Source organism: Phasianus colchicus, chromosome 15 (genome assembly GCF_987193195.1).
Source record: "Phasianus colchicus chromosome 15, bPhaCol1.hap1.1, whole genome shotgun sequence".
NCBI lineage: Eukaryota > Metazoa > Chordata > Aves > Galliformes > Phasianidae > Phasianus > Phasianus colchicus.
Window position 1 is genome coordinate 4,136,120 of NC_143450.1, and position 21,380 is coordinate 4,157,499.

Here is a 21,380-nt window from a genome sequence, read left to right on the forward strand (position 1 = left end):
AAAAGAGTAAATGTGCTTTTACAACTTTTATTTTCTTCCCCTCCCAACCGTGTTAACAATTTCTTTTGAAAAAAAGCTCAAATAGTATTACAAATACAAACACCAAATACAAATACCATTTAGGTCACATCACACTCAAACAATTCTCTCGTAAAACCTACCCACACTCGTGTTGTGCTGCACTTAATCAAGTAGAAAGGCTTAAAATGAAGGTGTGCCTTGCACCCTGCAAGGCTCCTCTGTTAATCCCAGCCCTCCAAACACAGCTAAGAAAAGTGTTTACAAACATGTTTAAATCTGTTCCAGCTCTGTGCTCCATTCCCTTAACAGCAGTGCACAGACACTGAATAAACACAGCCTTTACAAATGCTGATTCAATATTAAACAAAAGTAAACTGACTTTTTTCTATGAAAGTTACAAATACCTCAGAAGTAGGAATTCCCTCAACCTCTTCTCTCCGCTCGCTTGTTGCTTTTCCATTACTGATATCTCAATATCCTCCCACTCAGAAGCCTCCCTCCCTACTTTTATCCAAGAGCAATAGGTTTTGGCTTGTTCCCCTTCACACAAAGACAGTGACAAGGAAGATTCTGCCAGCACTGTAGAAGTATAAAGCACAACCTACAGGCTGCCACAGTGCATTTCAGAGCACAACACCAAGCTGATCCTCAGAGCACATCCCACTAGGTGAACTGGAGAAGATGCTTTCTGCAACAATTTTCTTTCACAGGAAGGAATCCCACAGACACACTTAAAAGTGCTCCTCGTTTCACAGCCAGTCAAGCTCTAAACCACTGCAGCTCTCTACAGACAGCACACAAAAGAGTTACTGCTTCAGATGACTGCCGATCCTACTTCTGCTGTTCAGAATGCAGTTTGTTGTAGGCAGAGCACTCTGCTTTGTGTCATAGTTCTCCTGAGGACAACAAAGGAAGACTGTTCTGCATGAGAGGCTACGGAAGAGGTATATTTTTAAAAATGAAATCCTGAACCCCAATAAAATTGACCACAGTGCTGATTTCTGACACATACTGGAGTAAGCAATAGCAACATATGAACATTTTCAGAAGTGGTCATTTTTGACTTAACTCCTCAGCATCATTTCAGCAGCCAAAGTAATGACCGTTGCACGTGCTGTGACCTGCATCTTCATTTTGCATTCAGTGCCTCTACAGAAGGTTATTTTGTGTACATTTCTTTAAATCTGAGCTTCACCTGATGTTTATTTTTAAGGCATTATTTGACTGATCAGTATTCATATTCACATCTATTAACATCTTAGATGTTTACATCTAAAAAGCCCTGAAAGAGACATTTATACGTGTCAAACAGATGCTGAAATACAAGTCTGCCTTTTATTGCAATGAGACGTGATGGCTGGCACTTCCACATCTAAACCCTCTTCCATTAATAGATTCAGAGTGCTTTAAAATAAAAGGAAACACCACACAGCCTCGCCACATGGCAGTATGCCTTCTCCACTGATAACATGCAATCTGCCTGATTTGTTGTGATAATTTCTGCTCCTGGGGGCAATGAATAAATTGTTCCAAGTAGGTGGAGACTGCTCCTTGTTGCAGGACTCCCCAGGCAGAGTGGTAAGGATATCTAAGAGTGTGGAGGAGGCGTACAGCTGGGTGCCAAAGGTTCAGCCTGTTGGGCGTGAAAAGGCACCAAAAATTTTCACGTGTAATGACAGAATCAATGATATACATCTGTATTAGGAGAGGGGAAGGAGCCAAGCATAAAAAAAGTTGTTTAGCATTTATATAAAATTTTGCTGGTAGATCTAAACAGTAAATTGAGATGGGATAATGAAATTCATATAATACAGAGCAACTGCAAAGCGGATCAATGAATATGAGGACAGAAAGTAGGTTATATTAGAGTCCAGATGAAATACCAAAAAATCTGTATTCGCAAAGTGAACAACTTAAAGCTTCAGAAATGACTGCAAAAGGTGCGTTGTCTCATCTCCTGCATCTCAACCATCCAGCATCTGTCCTGTTACCTGGCACTGCAGTGACACAGCTATGAACAGGCATCACAAAACGTGTGTAAGAAATACTGCAAAAAGGTTTTGTCACTGGCACTGGAACACAAAGAGGAACCCAAAATCAGGAGGACAGTACAAGCACCTAAAGAAGCCATCACTTGATTTATCCAAACAACACTTCAAAAAAGAAAGCCAACGCCTGAATTCGATGAGAGAGGAATTTAACTATTCTTGGAGGTAATGGGAGAAGAAAGGATGAAAAAAGTTGAAAAACATCATACAATAAACATAACAGCATCTCAACAAAGTCCGCTCATTCCGATGCAAGGAAGCTTGCAAGGTCAGGAGGTTTTTCTCTGCTAGCAGGAGTTGTCACAGAGCAAGGTTCAGGTGGGAAGCAAAGCATGCCAGTTCAACAGCTGCATCTTACTGACTGAAAGCAAGACTATTGCCAGTTGATTAATGAGAGAGAATCAGTTCTGGATGATCTACAAAGTAAGCTTTTCAGTGTGAGACCTGTTAACTTGGCTCTGTTCAAAAGCAGACACATTTTTACATCTGCAGAACTGTTGTAGCTGGAGAACCCATTTCAACGTTCACTAAGAAAGTTTTACAGGAAGTTGCATTGCCCTATGAGGTATCAGGAGCACATTTCGTATCATCTCCACCCACTCTTGGAGTAAGAATGAGCTGGAGAAACAGCACGCAAAATAATTCTCAAGAACACACATTTGTTATGTGGCATTCACATCTGACACAACAGGGAGATCCCATTGAGTCTGCATACCTGGATCCATCTATGGTTACATCATGCAGTCCAGCTTCATTTTAATTGACATTAGAGCCCCAAAATAAAAGACAGCACTCTGACCTTGTTAACAGGCCGGAACAGCTTGGGGAAGGCTTACTTTGTTCACTCCCATTCCCAAAGTGCACAGTTCAAACACACCAGGCCAGACTTACCTGCAAGAAAACAGAATGCAAGTTCAGGGTTACAGTTTGAAGCTTAACAAAAGTCTGTCAGTGCAAAGTGAAAAGAAATAGCATAACCTTGAAAAATTTCACCACACTTGCGCTAAAATGACTTCCTGTAGTATGAAAAATTATTTAACAACACTTTTCTTCATAGCCTTTAAATAATTAAGGTAGCCTTTTTCATCCAGATAATTGAATTATCGAAGGTTGCACTGCCAAAGGGCAAATGCACCTGCTGTTTTATTACCAAGTACTGTGTTGTCTGTTAATTGAGCTTTGCTCAACTCTTCAGCTCTCCCTTCCCGTGCTGCTTTGCAATGCAACAGAGCATGGCTTAACATGTGACTGGGTGCAGGACAAGCAGACTAGGAAAGATGCTTTATGAGCCATTTTAATCAAGCTTTTAAGTAGGAGAAAGGTAACAAACCACCAGCCTCGTGGAAAACCTCTGTCCCTACAGTGGAAGGGCACACTGGGACCTCCAGCTATCTAGAGAAGCCAGCTGAGCCTCTACAGAAATGCCCTTCAGTCTCCTGGCAGTTTTCTTCATAGGAAATTTGTACATAAAATGATGGAGAAGAAACTTCCTCCTTTTATATAGTGTTACAATCAGAAAGGTCAGTACAGCAGAGGGGCAATACAGGAGTGCAGCAGCAAAGAGGCTAGTGCTAATGGAACAGTGTTACAATGAAAAAGTGCTCACCCATCTCAGAAAATCCATGCACATGGGCAAAACTCCACAAGGCAGAGATCTCCAACCAGAGATCTTTCTGCCCTGCCAGTCAGCCCTTAAATAGAGTCTAAGAGAGGTGCAGCCAGGCTGCAGCCCTTCCTATCACACAGCTGAATTGCTTTCACCTGTGCTCCCAGGGCTGCCCGGGTCCTTTCCCCAGGTGCTCAATCAGTGGGTCAGGCCAGGACTCAACAGTTCCCATACGCAGTAAATTCATTAACAGTGATTTAATAACCTTGGTAGCAGGGACTGTCCTAGGAGAGATGGCAGGCTGCTGTTTCCACTGTAAGTGCTCCCTGTGGAGCATCCCAGCTCTCACAGATTTCTAACACAAGTGGCTGCCCAGGGCATCAATATGACCCACAGATACACAGCACAGTAAGCTGCTTTGGAAGTCCCTGGAAAAGGGGCACAGTGAGCCTCAGGGATCTGGAAAAGCACACTGTGCACTGCACAGTGGTGTGTCACGCTCCTCTGTCACATAACTACTGCAAATAGCAAACTTCCACTGAGCTGTGACAAGAGGAACTGTGACAAGAGGAACTGTGACAAGAGGAACTGTGACAAGAGGAGCCATCAACACATTCCAGAAGAGTCAGTCTAAACGTAAGGCAAAATGTGAACAGTTTATATTTAAGCATCTCAGCTGCTGTCTTCTGATGCACACATGGGGATGTCCTCGCTCTGCATCTATCTGGGCTGCTGGATAAATGGGGCTAAAAAACTCACTTTTGATTTTTACCTTAAAAACCTTGCAGCCTGCTAAAACCACACCCAGTGAAAGAATCTCTCATAAAAGATTTTAGGGTGAAGAATAGCCACTGTGATCTGAATGTAGGAACAGCAGAGCCACTCAGACCAGTGCTGATATTCAGCTGTGTGCTGTTCTCCCACTAAGACAGCACCTCGATGCCACAAAAGCCCATGATATGTGACCTTACTTTGTCCATCCTCCTTGGGGAGTGGGGCAAAACCATAACCATCTGCAAATCATTCCAGCAAAAGAAGCAAAAGGAGGATGTTGTGGTTTGAGAAACAGGGAGAAATAAATAGGAGATGATGGTTTAATTCCTCTGAGATAGAAGCTCAAGAAATAAAATAGTTAAAAAACAAGATGAAATAATATCAGGCTAAGCCTGCCACCTTTATCTGGTGATAGCTCATTGCTTTTCCCAGGTTGAAAACTTTTTCCCAAGGGTTGAAACTTCCAGCTAAAGACTGTTTATATATATAGTGTTGTGTTTGTACTATATCTGTGTATTTTTCTATAATATATATAACTAAAATAGATTGCAAAAGCCCCAACTTCTTTCACTGCTACATAGTAGATGGAGGCTCTGCCAAGGCTCTCTGTACAAATACTAAAAGCAGCAGGAGATGCTTACCAAGGCAATGTACTCTTTTGACCAGATGGACGTTCAGTTATACAAATTTTGGGAAAGGATATCTGCATCTGCTAATTTTAGAAGTGAATTATATCTAGGAATAATTCAAAAAAGCACTGGAAATGCTTCCCTAAGATGATGCAAAACTTTCTTACCACTTAGAACTTTTAGGTTTAGTTATAAGGGGAGAAGGACTTCAGGTTGAAACACAGATTACTGACAGACTAACTGTGAGTAAGATGCGATGCTGACAACAGAGATTTTGGAAAATTAAAACCATTTATTTCCACATTATCAGCCAATAAAAAGTATTTTTAGTATAGTATCAGAAGTATCTCAAATAATTACTCTGTTAGAAACTGCCAAATCCATGTTGTTGAGAAGCAAATACTGCACAATACAGGTGTGCCTGAGGTCTCAGCATCTGCGATACAACAGCAGGAGGGAAATCATTAACCAGTGCTGCCCACCAACCACCAGCACTGCTGGTGAGGTGTGATATGGTGTTGTGCTATTCTGCTCAGTGATGAGAGGAAGGTAAAAGCAAAGAAACTGATCTTAGCCTTTTGCCAGCACAGAATCACAGAATGGTTTGGGTTGGAAAGGACCTTAGAGATCATTTATTTCCACCCCCCTGCTATAGGCAAGGACACCTCCCACAAGACCAGGTTGCTCATCCACCCTGACCTGGAACGTCTCCAGGGGGGGGGAGCTGAGTTTAACTTGCTTGCTCTGTAGTTTTACCACTACTACACTGCTGAAAGACCCAAACCAAATACGTAACTGGGGATGGGAACTCCTATACGGGACTGAAAGGGATCTTATCCCCACCTGGTGGCTTTGACATAATTGTCAAGAAACAAAAGCAAAGGAGCCAGGAGTCAGCCTTAGCTCGGCAGCGCTGTTTTCTCCAAACTGCATTTCAATCTTGCTAGAATGGAAAATCCAGTATTTATCAACCACTGGCAATTAATAGACGACATGGTTTACGCCTCCTCAGATTCACGGGGTCCAAACTTAATGAATGATTTAACAATCTTTCCAACAGAAAAGCACCACTGCAGATTCTCGCTTCTGCGTGCGCCTCTCCGGGGCTGCGCTCCTGACGCAGTGCAGGCAGACAGCGGGCTCCTGCTGCCCTCTGCTGTCCCTGCATCGTACAAACAGATGCTCTGCCTCCACATCCTGCCTTTCTGAAAGAAAAGTAGTGGATCTTACGCAAGGAAGCAGAAATACTGTGCTAGTCAGACGAATTTAGGTTTATCCCTACAAGGAATTATCCTCCTTTTCTGGTGGATTTCTGGTGACTTCAATTTGTGCTTTACTGACTCTGCTCTTTAACACCCCAAATTTCAAATGTCAGGCACCCTTACAACAATCGTATCTTGCTTTACTACCAGATCTTCATGCTTCTGTGTGCAATCCTTCAAAAATCTTTCCTCTTTTGTAGCAACTTGCATTTGTGGCCCAATCCTGCAAAGCCCCTCTGGGAGGATCCTCTGCCCCCTGCACAGCCAGCAAGAGAGAGGAACGTGGAAGCAACAGCCAAGGAAGCAGCAGGTACGAGCAACCAGGACCTATTTTAGTTCATTTCATTGATTCCCCAACTCCCTGCCAAAGCATCCCCAGATACTGGCAGGGAACAGCTGAAAAGAAGAGCTCTGCCCAGGAGGAGCTCTGGGTGCTGCAGGATGGAGCACCCACGACTGGCTAGCGGCAGCTCAGGGAGATGCTAGCTCCAGCCAACAGTGTCCTCTGTGGCTCATTTCATGCCACCACCTTGCCAGGCTCACTGTCAAAGCATTTGCAACTTTGATTTAAATTAATTCAGTGTCCATTAAAGAATGCAAATATAGTCATAAACATTCCATCTACTGTGCAATGGGGTGTCTCGCTGTCCCTGAAACAGTCACAAAAACAAGACAAATCACAGCAAGTGCAAGCACACCTGGAAGAGCACAGCTCCAGCTCCACCCCAACAATCCCATTTTCCACTATTTTCCCCCCATGTTCCCATCTAGGCAGTCTAACAAGGCAGTGTGGTTGAGCAAAAAGCTATGCAATACAAAAAAACCCAAAACAATCACATACATTTTATATTCCTCAATCTTTTTGCTATATTGCATGATGAAGCAGTTAGTGTAGCTGATAAAGCATTCATACACGGAGAAAGGGTATACTTCCTAGGCGTGCCAGTTTCATTAGATGCCTTATTTTTCAGCCAAGAGTTTTAAAATGACCGGAACGAAACCTTAACTCCAATATTATGGAGTAGAGTCACATCCAAACAGCATCACACACACTGAGAGTGCTCAGACTTTCTAATACTGGCAGCTGGGATGACAGAACCACTGCATATGAGGAAGGCTGTTCAGCTTCCACAGCTGACTCAGGCAGGTGGTTATCAGAAGGCACTGTTGCAGTGGACTATCAGTAATTTTGACCTAGGGAGAGAACTCATACAGGCATGAATGAAATGAAAATAAAGTTATTTTGTGATATTGAACTTAAACATTCAGTTTGATGTGATCACTAGGCAGTATTGGCGTTATGCATCAGAGAAGGACAGAAAAACAGACATCTATATGAAGAGGTGATGGCTGGTGATGTACAACAACATCAGCCCACAGGTGCATGGGCACCAGCTCTATAGGCCAGTGCCAGGCTGATAGAGATGGCAGAGGCAGCTAGCTAACTAAATTAGTAAAACAGCTGGTCCCAAGCACTTTCTTTTAATTTGTATGTAGAAATTAGAAGCGAAGGATTCTCTTCCTCTCTGCTGTACTCAGAATTACAGCTCACAACAAGAATAAAACATGCTTTACGAAGTGATGAAGCACACAATAAAAGGGGAGTAGTTTAGATATCCTATCAGCATATTACAGCAGTAACTAATTCCAGCTTAAACATAAATATAAAATGTAGCAACGGCTTCAATTTTGAAATAATCTTGTAAGACAAAGTAGCCTACATTAAATTTTAATTTAATTTTAATTTTTAAATCTCTGCCCTCAAGGTAGAGACTCTGCTACCTTAACCCTTTCGTGAAGTTTTGGTCAAACCAAACTCCTATTTAATGATGGTCTGTTTTGGCTGGTAGAATTTGAGTCTGTGATTAGATGGTTAGGTATCTCCTAACACAATATCAGCTCCACAAAGCTAGCATTTTAACTGCCATCTGCCTCTCTGTCTTTTTGCAAAAATCAGTCTAAGCAAGTTTATTGTCTATTAACAACATTACACAGAATTACGGAACAGTTACGGTTAGAAGGGACCTCTGGAGATTACCTGGTTCAAACCCCTCTGCTGAAGTTGCCCAGGACCTTGTTCACACAGCTTTTCAAGTCTTGCTCTACTTTAAGGAACAGCTGCCCAGAGAGGCTGTGGATGCCCCATCCCTGGAGGTGTTCAAGGCCAGATTGGATGGGGCCCTGGGCAGCCTGGTCTAGCATTAAATGAGGAGGTTGGTGGCCCTGCATGTGGCAGGGAGGTTGGAAATTCATGATCCTTGGGGTCCCTTCCAACCCTGGCCATTCTGTGATTTTGTGATTCTGAGGAAAAGCCACATGCTTGGTGTTTCAGAGAGAGCTCTAACCTTATGAACTACTGCACTGATTCTTCTGGCATCTGCATTTCGTAATGTAAATTTATTCTTCCTAAGGCAGATACTGCATCTAATGCTGCTGGGTTTTGTTCTTTTTTTTTTTTTTAATTCTTAGTACAACTCACTGAATACCTGGGTCACAAGGTAATGTCATCATGATATTAACTGTGCTTCACCTACCAGAGTGCCATCATGGTGTGAAACTGGTAACATATCATGAAATGCTTAATTTCTGTAGGGCTGCCAGATGAATCCAGGTACCACTAAAGAGCAGAGAGGGTTTGTCCCCAACCTCTATGCAGGTTACTTTAGAATTGCTAGTTTAGTATTAATAATAATGATCCTACATTTACATCAAGGACTGGCTATATACAGACACTGGCATTTTTATCTCTGCAGAGCCATTGCCTTTGGAGAAGAGCAGCATTCTGCTCAGATAATTTCTTCCTATTAGAGAATAAGGTTCCTAAAAGAATATTTTTCTTTATGTATAGAATGCATTGTCTTTGTCTGCAGAACTGAATCACAGCCTGCTAAGTGCTTTTGGCATCCACACCTGTGGGTATCGTAGGACGTGTTAACAACCATGGTTTGCGCCAGCAAAGAGGAGGGAGCTGAAACGGCAGCGTTACTCACAGTGGAAAAGCCAGCACTATCAGATGTGATCAACTGCCTGATTGGAAGAACACGCACTGAAGTACGGATCATTGCTTCTCAGTGGGAAGTACTTCTGCTTTTCCGCCTCCAAACCAACCTGACTTTACCTTTGCAGAGATTTTCATGCACGTCCAACCAAATTTTAAATTCAAATATCTGAAATAGGATTTATATAAAACAGAAGCATAGGGATTTGCTAGTTGGATACCTCTGAAACAAGAATAGCTAAATATAGGGATCAGGATACAGCACTGAAAATTCTATTTCAGGTGCTAAAGCATAGAATGATATGCATCCATAGGGGTAAATTAGTCTAAGCAAAACTTCATCTGATATCATGCATTAAGAAGAACTGTTACCTTGTATTAAGGATGAGATTGTCAAAACTACTCAATTATTTTAACTGCTGTCTCTCTGTGTGATAAAAAGGAAAGAAAAATAACACTTCAGCTACTTCACACACAGTCATACCAAGAAACCTGTTTTCCTTTCTAATCCATTGAGCCCAGAACTCTGTAGGTGCTCACCTCACACCTGTGATTTGGGGCTGTCCTAGCGAGCACCCTGCAGTCCTTCCCCAGAAGGCTCGTTTCCGTGCTCAGTCCCTTTTTCAGGGTTCGTCTGAGTTTCCATTCAAATGTTCCAACAGCTCCTGAGCCTTCCCTCCATCAGAAAGATGTTTAACACAAAGACTAAGAACTGAGAATATTTCTTTGACAGAGTCGACACGTACAAGAGTAACCACCTGTAATTATTACACATCCCTACATCAACACACGATTTTTCTCATTATGTGAGGAACATAATCATAGAATCATTAAGGTTAGAAAAGACATTTAAGCTCTTCATGTCCAACCACTCACCTAACACAAGTCTACCACCAAAACACATCTCTAAGCACTTCTTTAATACTTCCAGGGATGAGGACTCTACCACCTCCTTGGGCGGCCTGTTCCAATGTATCACCACCCTCTCCTTGGATAAATTATTCTTGATATCCAAGACAAACCTCTCCTGGCACAACTTTCCTCATGTCTTATCACTTGCCACCTGAGTAAACAGCCCAACACCCACCTCCCTGGATGAAAACTCCTCTAGTTTTCAATCCGGCACAATCTCACCAGTGCTGTGTATGGTGGGACTATCACTTTTCCAGCCCCACTGGCCACATTATTTCTGACACAGACGAGGATGCCATTGGCTTTCTTGGCCACCTGGGCTCACTGCTGGTTGTTGATCAGCACCCCCAGTCCTTTTCTGCCCAACAACTTTCTGACCACTTCTCCCCAAGCCTGTACCACCACATGGAGTTGATGTGACTGAAGTGCAGCATCAGCAGGTTGAATATTGTGTGAGTGGGCAGATCCCTTTGATCTCGTCTGTCCAGATCCCTCTGCAAATCCTCCCTACACTCAAGCAGATGAACTGTCCCTTTGTCATCTGCAAACTTACTGAGGATGCACCCAATCCCCTCATCAATATAATTAGTAAATATATTAAACAGCTGCCAAAAAGATTTAACTTCATTCACAACAGCCATTTGGGCCTGGCCATCCAACAATATTCTATTCAGCAGCCTGTACATACATTCAAGCCATGAGCAGTCAGTTTCTCCACCAGAAGAGTGTAGGAAACAGTATCAAATACTTTGCTGAAGTTCAAGTAAACAACATTCATAGCCTTTCCTCTGTCCACTAAGTGGGTCATCTTGTTGATAAGATCAGGTTAGACAGGCAGGACCTGCATTTCATGAATAACAGCATCACAGAATCACAGGAGTTGGAAGGAACCTCAAGAGATCATCAAATCCAATCCCTGCTGACCAGGTCAGAACACCTGTGTATCCTGTCCATGCCACAGGACAGCACTCAGGATGGTCTATTCCATAACATTCCTTGCCACCTAAATCAGATTGACAAGCCTGTAGTTTCCTGAGTCTGCCTTCTTGCACTTCTGTGTAAAGTGATTTCCTGCACTTCTTGTAGACGCTGAGTGGATTTCATCCAACTACATATATTTGTGAGTATCTAAGTGGTATATTAGGTCATTAATCATTTTCCCTTGGATTATAAGAGCTTCATTCTGCTCCCTGACTCTGTCTTCCAGCTCAGTGGGCTGAGTACCCTGAGAAGAATCAGTCTTACTAATGAAGATGATGGCAAAGAAAGCACTGACTACCTCATTCTTTCTCTTATCACTTGTCACTCCCCTTCATCCAATAAAGATGGAGATCCTCCTAAGTTCTTCTTTTCTTGTTTATGTACTCAAAAAATCTTACCATCTTTCACTTCAGTAAAAGTTCCAGAAGAAGCTCTCTGCTTGGCCAGACTGGTCTTCTTCCCTGCTGGCTCATTTTTTAGCCTGGTCCTGTGCCTTTCAAGAATGTCTTGAAAGAATGCCTTATCTTCCTAGACACCACTGCCCTTTAGAATTGCCTCCCAAGGATCTTGTCAACCAGGTCCCTAAATAGGTCCAAAGCAGCCCCACAAAAGTCCTAAGTAGCAGTTCTGCTGACTGTCCTCCTTGCTCTCCCTTGGACTGAGAACACCATTATCTTGTGATCACTGCTGGAGATGGCCTTCAGCCAACATATCATCCACAAAATCTTTCCTGCTAACAATTAACAGTCAAGTGGGTCGCCTTCCCTAGTTGATTAATGGGTACTTCTCTGTAGAGAACCTCTTCATACACCAAATTTAAACTTTGCATCTACATGTAAATGGAAAACATAGTTGACGTTTAATACATGCAGCTCACCACTAACTCCTGATTGAGATGAGACAATGGCAATCAAGCACTCTAAGAGGGAATCGATTTGAGCTGACCCCCACGAGGTCCTTCACTACCATTTTACCACATGGCCTAATCAGCAAACATTTTCCTGATTCAAGCTGTTCTGAAGGCCTGTGCTAGGAGTATCCTCTGATCTGTTTTAATCATGCAGAACTGATGCTCATTTGTGACCATCTTTCAAGTAGACATCGTTCTGTTGGGATGGATGAAACTTTCCTAATATAGCTGATGCCAAAGGGGAATACCTATCCAGCCAACAGTGGATAAATTAAGCATGGCATTTCCCAAAGCATTCCATGTAATTAAGGGCAAGGCTGTGCTCACCCTTTGGGAGCTGTCTCATGGAGAGCCAGCCTTGAGTGGGAAGTGCTGCCAAACTAATCCTGTAATGCTGTGGATGGTACTACAAGCTGCATGCATTTTTGAGCTAAATTAATTTCTGTTGTAGCTGACCTGCAGCTGAAAAATGTTGCTTACTGGGCTGGGAATAGCTTGTGTGTTTGTTGGATCTATAAAATATGTTATTTCAACAGTCCAATGAGCTCTTCTGACACAAGTTCTTTTTCCCCTGAAGGCTTTTCTCTGTAACTGGAGTTATTGATACTTTTAGCTTAAAACAGGAAATCATCACTGCATTAGCAACCACCAAAGAGGCCTTCAGTCTCTAGAGTCTGTTTTCTGGTGTGCCATTGACTGAGCTTTTTGAAGATGGCAATACTGTTAAGCTCTTTTGTTTAAAGCGCAGTAATGTGCAATGTATGTTCGTTTGACTTTTTGAACTGAAGTTTCACAGTGTGCACGTGTGTATGACTTTTCAAGAACTTCTCAAACATTTGATGACAAAGCAGTGCTACTGTGTTCAGTACAGTGGAAAACACAATCAGTGCAAAACTGACATCTCCAGTCTGCTGCGTCTGTGTTCTTAAACCTCCCGTAATACACGGGATCACAGCAGTTCTTGGGCTGAAGGTAGATTCCCATTGCTGTCTGCTTCTTTAGTGAAACATCTGACTTCAGCAGGCAGCTCAACCAAATGATCACAGTGTCATGGAACACCCTGAGTTGGAAGATACCCACAAGGATCACTGAGTTCAGCTGCTGGCTCCATTTCCAAAGAGCACTGTCCAAACACTTTTGGAACTATGAGTCAGGGAGCTAAAGGCCCCTGATCGAAGAGAGATCCTGGGATGGAAAAAAGTATTCTGACAATTTTAAGGGAAGTGATATTTGTGGCTGGAACCATTTATCTGGGTTTGTTAGGGAGTCGACCTTGCCAGTTATCTTGTTTTGCAGATGGCTGAGCTTTCTTGCAGGCAGGTGTTCCACCTGGGCTCTGCATCACGCACTGGCCATGCTGATGCAGCGTGCAAGTGGAATAAAACCTGCAGACCCTGGAGAGAATAAAAGCAGGAGGGAAACTGCGATGGGGGAGACAGGAAAAGTGCATTTTGAAACAGGGGACGCCCTGCTGCTGCTAGGGGCAAAGCCACCACCGGCTGAACAAACCCAGGGACCTCAGCCACCCCTCCTACACCCTGCTCTATAGGCCCTTCCCTATCTTCACAGCCCTCCTTTGGATGCTCTCTAATAGCTTTATGTCCTTCTTATCTTGTGGCACCCAGCCTTGCACCCAGTGCACAACATGAGGTCTCACCAGTGCAGAGCAAAGTGGGGCAATCCTTTCCTTTGACTGGTTGGCAGTGCTGAGCATAGAAGGAAATTATTAACAGGAAAGTCTTGTTCGTTAAATATGAATCCATGTTGGTTGTGACCAATGACTTCACTGTCTTTCAAGTGTTTTTCAATGACTCCCAGAATAATCTCCATAATTTTGCCAGGCACCAAAGTGAGACTGACAGGTCTGTAATCAGCAGGATTTTCTCCCTTGCCCTTTTTGAAAACTGGGACATTGGACAGCTTCCATTGTCTGGGACCTCACCAGATTCCCAAGACAGTTGAAAAAATAATTGAGACAGGTCTTGTGATGACATCAGCCAGCACTTTGAGTATCTCGGGATGAAACTCATTGAGCCCCATAGACTTACATGCACAGACTTACATGCACAGCTCGAGCAATGAATCCCACTCAAGTTTGGGGCTGGCAATATATTGTTCCCACAGTCACAGTCCTCCAACTCAGGGTTCCGGAGGCCTTAGACCCCCATTCAACACATTGCTGGTGTTGAAGACAAAAGCAGAGAAAGCATTAAACATCTCTACTTTATTTGCATCCCTGTTTGTGAGGTGACGATGTACACCAAGTAATGGATCAGTGCAATCCCTCGTCCTCTGTTTCCTCTTAACATACTTCAAAAAACCCCATTTTGCTGTCCCCCACTGTACCAAACAGCTTCAGTTCTACTTGAGCTTAGGTTGCATGGATTTTCTCCCTGCAACGGTGAGTAGCATCTGCAGTGTTCCAGTGTTGCCTGACCTCACTTCCAGTGCACATACACTTTCTTTTTCTGCCTAAGCACTAGAACATCCATGCTCAGCCAAGCCACCCTGCTCTACCCTTATGACTTCCAACATTTTAGAATTTCTTGTTCCAGTGCTCTTAAGAGGTGGTGCGAGGTGACAGTTAAAAAATGACCAGCACTGATGGGCCCCAATATTTTTGGAAGCAATTTCCCAGGGGATTAACCACCTAATTTCCTGAGCATCCTGAAGTCTGTGCTCCTCGTATCCAGGGTTGAAGTGGCAGTTTTCCTCCTGCCACTAAAGATCTTAAACTCTACTACTTCATGGTCACTACTGCCAAGATGGCCTTTAATTGCCACTCCATCCATGATACTCTCTTCGCTTACAAGTGACAAATCTAGAAGAGCACCTTGCCTATTCAACTCCCTCAGCATCTGTACCAAGAAACTATCATCAAATATTTTAGGAATCTCCTGAACTATTTATATCAGCTGTACGGTATTCCCAGTCTGGGATGTTGAAGTCACCCATAAGGACAAGGGAGCAGATCTAGAGGTATCTCTTAGTTCCTTAAAGAACGGTTCATCAGTGCTGTCATCCTGGTTGGGTGGCCTATAATAGACTCCCACAACAACATCTGCTTTACTTGCTTGTTCCTTCATCTCTACCCAGGGGTTCACAAGTGTGTCATTGCCATCTGTAAGATCCATACAACCCAGATCCTCCCTTAAATTGTATGACACCCTCCCACTTCACTTGCCCTATGATTGTAAGTAACTGGTAAAACTTGAGTTTCCCACACACTGCACTACAACATTAAATTTCAGTATTTGCCATGTAAATACAAAATAATCACTTCTGAAACTGCATTGTTTGTTTCTACATTTACATGTTAGTTTGAGCCTGGCTTTACTGCCCAGTGATGCAATCACGACAGCTTGCTCTGAAGTAAACATGTAATTAAGCCTTATTCAGCTCACATATGGAATAGAAGCTAACTTTAATTGGCAATACAAATAGGTATCACCAAATCTTGCATTCTATTTGCAAGCCTGGGACTGCACTTAATAATCTTTCCCAGCATTCTCTTTCAGCACAGTGCCAAGTGTCAGAAAAATATGGGTACGTTAAACATACCCATAACTCACAAACACTGCAGTGCCTCGTTAATATAAAAGATTAAAGCTGTTGATGCCAGCATGACATGTCAGAGGCATCAATATCTATGGATATCTATGGATGCCTCAGCATGCTGCCCTGCTGCAGGATGCAGCTGGCTCCACTGGTGAGTGCAATACATACACTACCAGTTCAGCAAATCCATCCCACAGGATTTGGTTTTGATGCTGCATGCAAAACCAGAATAGAAAAAAAGAATTGTGCCAATCTGCCTGCAGCACTCAGTCCGTTCTTGGGGTCCTCTGCTGTCAAATCCAAAACAAAAAGATGTTGAGTGGATCCATCTTTTTGTGGGAAATAACATTTCAACTTTTTAAACATGTCTGTGTAAAACTGTAATGTTATCTGTTTGCAATGAATTTTATAGGCAGCGGAGGCAAGGAGGAAAATCAAATTGTCTTTATTGCTGGCAATCACAGCTACACTGAGAACACATTCCCAGACAGCTAATCAGATGAAAGCAATGGTTCTCATTCCAGGGAGATTAACAGGACAGTACTTGGGGGCAGAACACAGCAATATTCTCAGTAACAGGGTGTGCAATATAACTGCCCCCCCACACCATTTGGTAAATTATTGTCTTAATAGCATAACTTGCAAGAATGCCTGTGTACTTCTGAATATGCAAACTGCTGGTGCTCGTGGCATAAGGTTCATTGTGCAAAATACCTGCTGGGTTTCAGGTAGTGCCTATCAGTCAGAGACAGACCCATCATAACTGCCCAGTATGCCAGCACTGAAAGGACAAAAGAGGGAAGTTCTCACATCTGGAAAGCAGAGAACTTCCTCACTTTTAAGACTACATGTACTTGTGATCTTACTGAAGACTTTTCCACTAGCTTAATAGTACACAACTATGTGAATTCATGATGTTTGCACTGAAAACATTCCACTTGAGAAATGTGTGATTAGAGCGCTAATGAAGTGATCTCTCGAGTTGCAAACTCATTTATAGAGAACACGAACCTGTTAAAATTGGCTTTGCTTTTACAAGAATCTGCATGACCTCCACACTAATTTTAAATTCATAGAGCAATTTAAGAAACTCTTATTTCCAGGACAGGACTGCTTTGGCAGGATACATCAACAATACTAAACCAATGGCAAAGACTGAGAAGGTTCATAATCAGTGCAGATTCAGTTATCTGGATGAAGCTTTCTCTTCTAGTAGTGGTATGGCCAATATTGGCTGTAGCCAGTGTACCACACAGACTAGCAATTACAGCAATCTCTCCTATCCAGGTTTACCCACAGTTTTCCAATCTCTGCATTGAATGTAGGAAGCACTGGGAACTTTTGGAGCATACTGGTAAAGCTGAACACCTGACAAAAGAGCACTGCACAGTTTATAGTACCACTGTCCAGATCTTCAAAAGTTAGTCTTTGGATATTCTTCATGATTTATTCTTAAACAAGCTTTTCCTGCACATGGTATATTGAAACAAGTTGACTGTTAGCAGCAGCTGCCTGGTGTTCAAAATGGGGCACTTCTGCTGTGATGCTGCAGAGATGTCTTGGAGAGACACACAAGAATGGATTTTTTAAAAAAGAAAGAACATGGGATATTTTGGAGGCAGCAACACAGTTTCATGAAAGAAAGTCTCTGTTTAATCTAACTGATGCTACTTGGCACCAGATCTGCTTCTACTAATCAGTTGTTTTTTGTTTTTTTTTACCACGACTGCTTTAGTCTTTTTTTATTTTTACTCTCAGTTCATTTTAATATCTCAGTGAATAAATGTAAATTCAAGTCAACAATTTAAAAAATGCAATGTTGCTGTAATATGCCACCTCCATTAACGGATTCTGAAGTGCTGTTAAAATCCAAGCTGAATATAAGCTTACTTCCAAGATTAAAAAGCAGCCCGTGTTCAGATGCGCACAACACCAGACAGCACTCTTCACACCAGTCTTTTTCAACGCATGCATTAAGTGTCCTAATTAGTGAACAGTTCATTTCCTTAAGCATTTAATTTACAACCCTAATCAGCAGGCTTAGCAAGCTGAAGTCAAGACCCCATTAAACCGCCATCTCATATTTCTTGGGTTTACTCAGCAAACCTCAGCAGCTGCAATTTGTTTTCATTTCTTAATCATCTGATAAAAAATCACTTTCTCTGGGAGATTTCTGCAAGAGCACCAAGGACTCTGTGCTACACTTCAGTGGGTTCTCAAACTGAAGTCAGTCTGAGACATTTGGAGTTCCCCTAAAGATGTGTGTAGGATGAATCAACAGCAACCAGGCCTTCCTGCACCAACCAGAGATACCTGCAGTACGGAGCCATGGCAGCAGAGGCTGCCAGTCAGCCCTCACCACGACAGGCAGCGTGTGTTTAGCTCAGAACTGCTCCTCGTGTGATGTGTCAGAGCACAGGAGGGCAGCTCATTACGGGGTTTCGGTTCTGAAGACGTTTCAAGCTTTATGTCTGAATCCGGTGAGGAAGAGGGAAGGACAATTCATTTCCCTTCAGGTCTTTTTTTCTGCCCAAATCAAAGTGTTCTAAGATGAAAATCTCTGCATGGAGTGAGAAGAAATGGGGAAATGAAGCCAGCCTTCCTTTATCAGTGCTGCTGGCCTCAGGTTTGTTGCACAGCCATCTCTTTCCTAAAGGAAATAATGTCCATTTCTTTGGAACTTTTCCAGACTTACAGGGTGCAAAATATTGAAATTTTGACAACTGGTACACAACAGAATTGGGTTTTGTCTTCAAGCAGCTTAAGCCTCTCTTTTTCCAAGCTCTTATTAGACAGAATTTAACACATAAAGGAGATGTAAAGCTTTGCACAGCTCTTTAAGTTTCCCTTATCACTTTAGCTTCTGGAACATCTATGCAGTAAATCAGCAGGCACTGGGAACTGGAGGAAATCTGGTTAGTCACCTGGGTAAAAATCACTCAGAAGCTACCGAGTTTAGAACTTGTTTTTAAACAAGATATTTTTTTAACCTTGCCAGTTGATTAAGCACTATGCAACTTGCAGCAGAGGTCTTTGTGGAAATGAATCATAGAATCATAGAATCGTTCGAGCTGGAAGGGATCTATATAGGTCATCTAATACAACTCCCTGCAATGAACAGAGACACCTACAGCTCCATCAGGTGCTCAGAGCTCCATGCAGCCTGCCCTTGAACGTCACTATGGATGAGGCATCCACCTCCTCTCTGGGCAACCTGTGCCAGTGCCTCACCATCCTTATTGTAAAAATTTCTTCCTTATATGCAATCTAAATTTCCCCTCTTTTAGTCTGAAACCATTTCCCCTTGTCCTGTCACAGCAGACCTCACTAAAGGGTCTGTCCCCTTCCTTCTTACAGCCCCTTTAGATGCTGACAGGCTGCTATCAGCTCTCCCTCAGCCTTCTCTTCTCCAGACTGCACACCCCAGTTCTCAGCCTGTCCTCACAGGGGAATCGTTCCATCCCTTGGATTATTTTTGTGCCCCTCCTCTGCATGCACTCCAACGGGCCCACATCTCTCCTGTGCTGAGCACTCCACATCTGGACGCAGTGCTCCAGGTGAGGTCTCGTAGCACAGAGCAGAGGGGCAGATCCCTTTCCTTGCCCTGTTGCCAAGCTGCTATTTGCTTTCTGGGCTGTGGGGGCACACTGTTGTCTCATGTCCAGCTTACCATCCACCTGTACCCCAAGGTGGGTACTTGCACTTGGTTTTCTTGAACCTCATGAGATTGACCCTGACCCACTGCTCAGCCTGTCTAGGTCTCTCTGGATGGCATCCTGCCTCTCGGGTGTGTTGACCACACCACACAGCTTGGGATCATCTGCAAACTGCTGAGGGTGCACTCAATCCCTGTTGATGTCATTGATAAAGATGTCAAAGAGCTCTGGTCTTTAACTGGTCTTAAGAGCTACTGACCCCTCATGGACACCACTTGTCATTTATCTCCATCCAGACACTGACCCACTGACCAACACTCTGGGCACAATCTTACAATCAGTTCCTAATCCACTGAACAGTCCACCTCTCAAATCCGTGGCTAAAAATATTGCCTTTATATACAATTAAGTGACCTTCCTGCTCTCATGTTATCTGACAAACTGCATAGCAACCACCAGGATGACTCACTCCTTTTAATATTATAATACAACATCCTCTAAATTATTTAATTGTCAAAATGAATGTGCATGGAGCTTATGCAATCCTCAGCCACAGCCTCAGCCAAGTGGATCTTGCACACGGTGGGTTGATGAGGAGCTCATACGGACAGAAAGCAATTCCACAACCCAGCAGCTGTGTTCTCAAATGGTGCTTTTAAAAAATTAAAGAACCTGACACTAAGTTGCCTCCTCTTTGCGGGCTCTTTAGACTTTCCTATGTAATTAAATGCTATTATATCCTGCTAAGAAAAATAAAGATTGGTCTCAAAAAATTCTACTGAGAGGCTACTGCCCCTGATTAAACTCTGCAGGGTTTTTAAAATCTAAGTTCTAACCTCAGCTTCTTGCAGCTCGCCAGCTTCAGCAAGTTTGCAGCAACATTAATCAGCATGAAATAATGAGGCTGTGAGAGGCAGCGTGTGATTTCTTTATTTCATCTTATCATCATCATTATAATTTAAAATTTTAATGTCAAGAACTTGACAAGTGTTTGAGCAAGAGGAATCACTGTCTCAACAGCAATTAAAGTCCGGCAGAGAAACGTGCCTGATCCCAAAGAAAAGCAATGAATCCGTCCTGTCAACACAATGTAAGCCAAATCTCTGCTGGGTGCTGTTGACAGCACAATGGGCTGGTTCAGAAGCCCCATGCCTCTTCCAAAAAGTGTGTTCCTGTCTCCAGCCAGAAGCAGACTCCACCATGGGGACAATTCCAGCAAATGCTGGGCCCTTGGCAAAGGAACACCAATCCTCAAAAGGGAATACTCTGCTCTAACATGAAGGGACGAAGGGATGTAAGTAGGTTGTGTTGCATGGATGTGTCCCCAGCACCACAAGCTGGACAACTGGTATACTTGAGAAGACCATCACACATCTTTTTTTTGTATGGGGAAATCATGCCTCAAAAAAAAAAAAAAAACAACCAAAACAACTACACATTAGAGCCACAGTAGATGTTATGAGAAGCGAGAACCCCCAGAAGCCATCTGTGATGTACCTAAAGAAACATTGCAAACTGCTCACTGCTGCTGACCCACCCCTGCCCAGCCCCCAGCAGCACAGCCCACCCATCCCCAGCCAGCTCCCTCCAGTTTTAGAGTTCCCTATGAGCCTTTGGCCAGTTTGGGTCAGCTGTCCCAGTTCTGTCCCCTCCCAGCTCTTCGTGCTCCCTCAGACCCCTCACTTGCAGTTGATAACACTGTGTCAGCACTGATTTTCTCCTATATTCAGAGCACAGCGTGACACCAGCCACTGTGAAAAACTAACTTGATGTCAGCTGATATCAGGACAGGGATGGATGTCATGAGCTGGTACGATGCCAGGCAGGGAACCCAAAGCAGTGGAAGCAGCAGGGCATCTGTCTGGCAGAAATTAGGAGCAGTCCCTTAAATCATTTCCAAATAGCCATCAGAACCACAGAAATGCTCATTCCCTGTCTCAGCAAAAATCTAAACCCATGTTTTTGGCAGTGCTGCCAATGCTGCCACGAGGCTCCTTTACTATTTCAAACCATTTGACATGTATT

The 21,380-nt window shown here is 43.2% G+C and overlaps 1 protein-coding gene across 5 annotated transcripts in view; it reads right to left on the reverse strand.

The window, feature by feature from the left end:
• The window catches only part of KCNIP1 (potassium voltage-gated channel interacting protein 1), a 299,615-nt gene that overhangs the window by 98,804 nt on the left and 179,431 nt on the right, over positions 1 to 21,380 (reverse strand). The window contains exons 1-2 of one of the 5 annotated variants that reach the window (XM_090150797.1): positions 3,676 to 3,728; positions 2,869 to 2,960 (exon numbers count right to left, since the gene is read on the reverse strand). The exons of 2 other annotated variants lie outside the window; for them this stretch is intronic. Coding sequence is in view for 1 of the 3 variants with exons in the window: in XM_090150796.1 (XP_090006922.1) it covers positions 3,676 to 3,679 (4 nt within the window). In the remaining 2 variants the exon portion in view is untranslated. Of the gene's footprint in view, positions 1 to 2,868; positions 2,961 to 3,675; positions 3,729 to 21,380 lie in introns of those variants that run through there. 2 more of the 5 variants (XM_090150798.1, XM_090150796.1) reach the window with 2 other exon arrangements.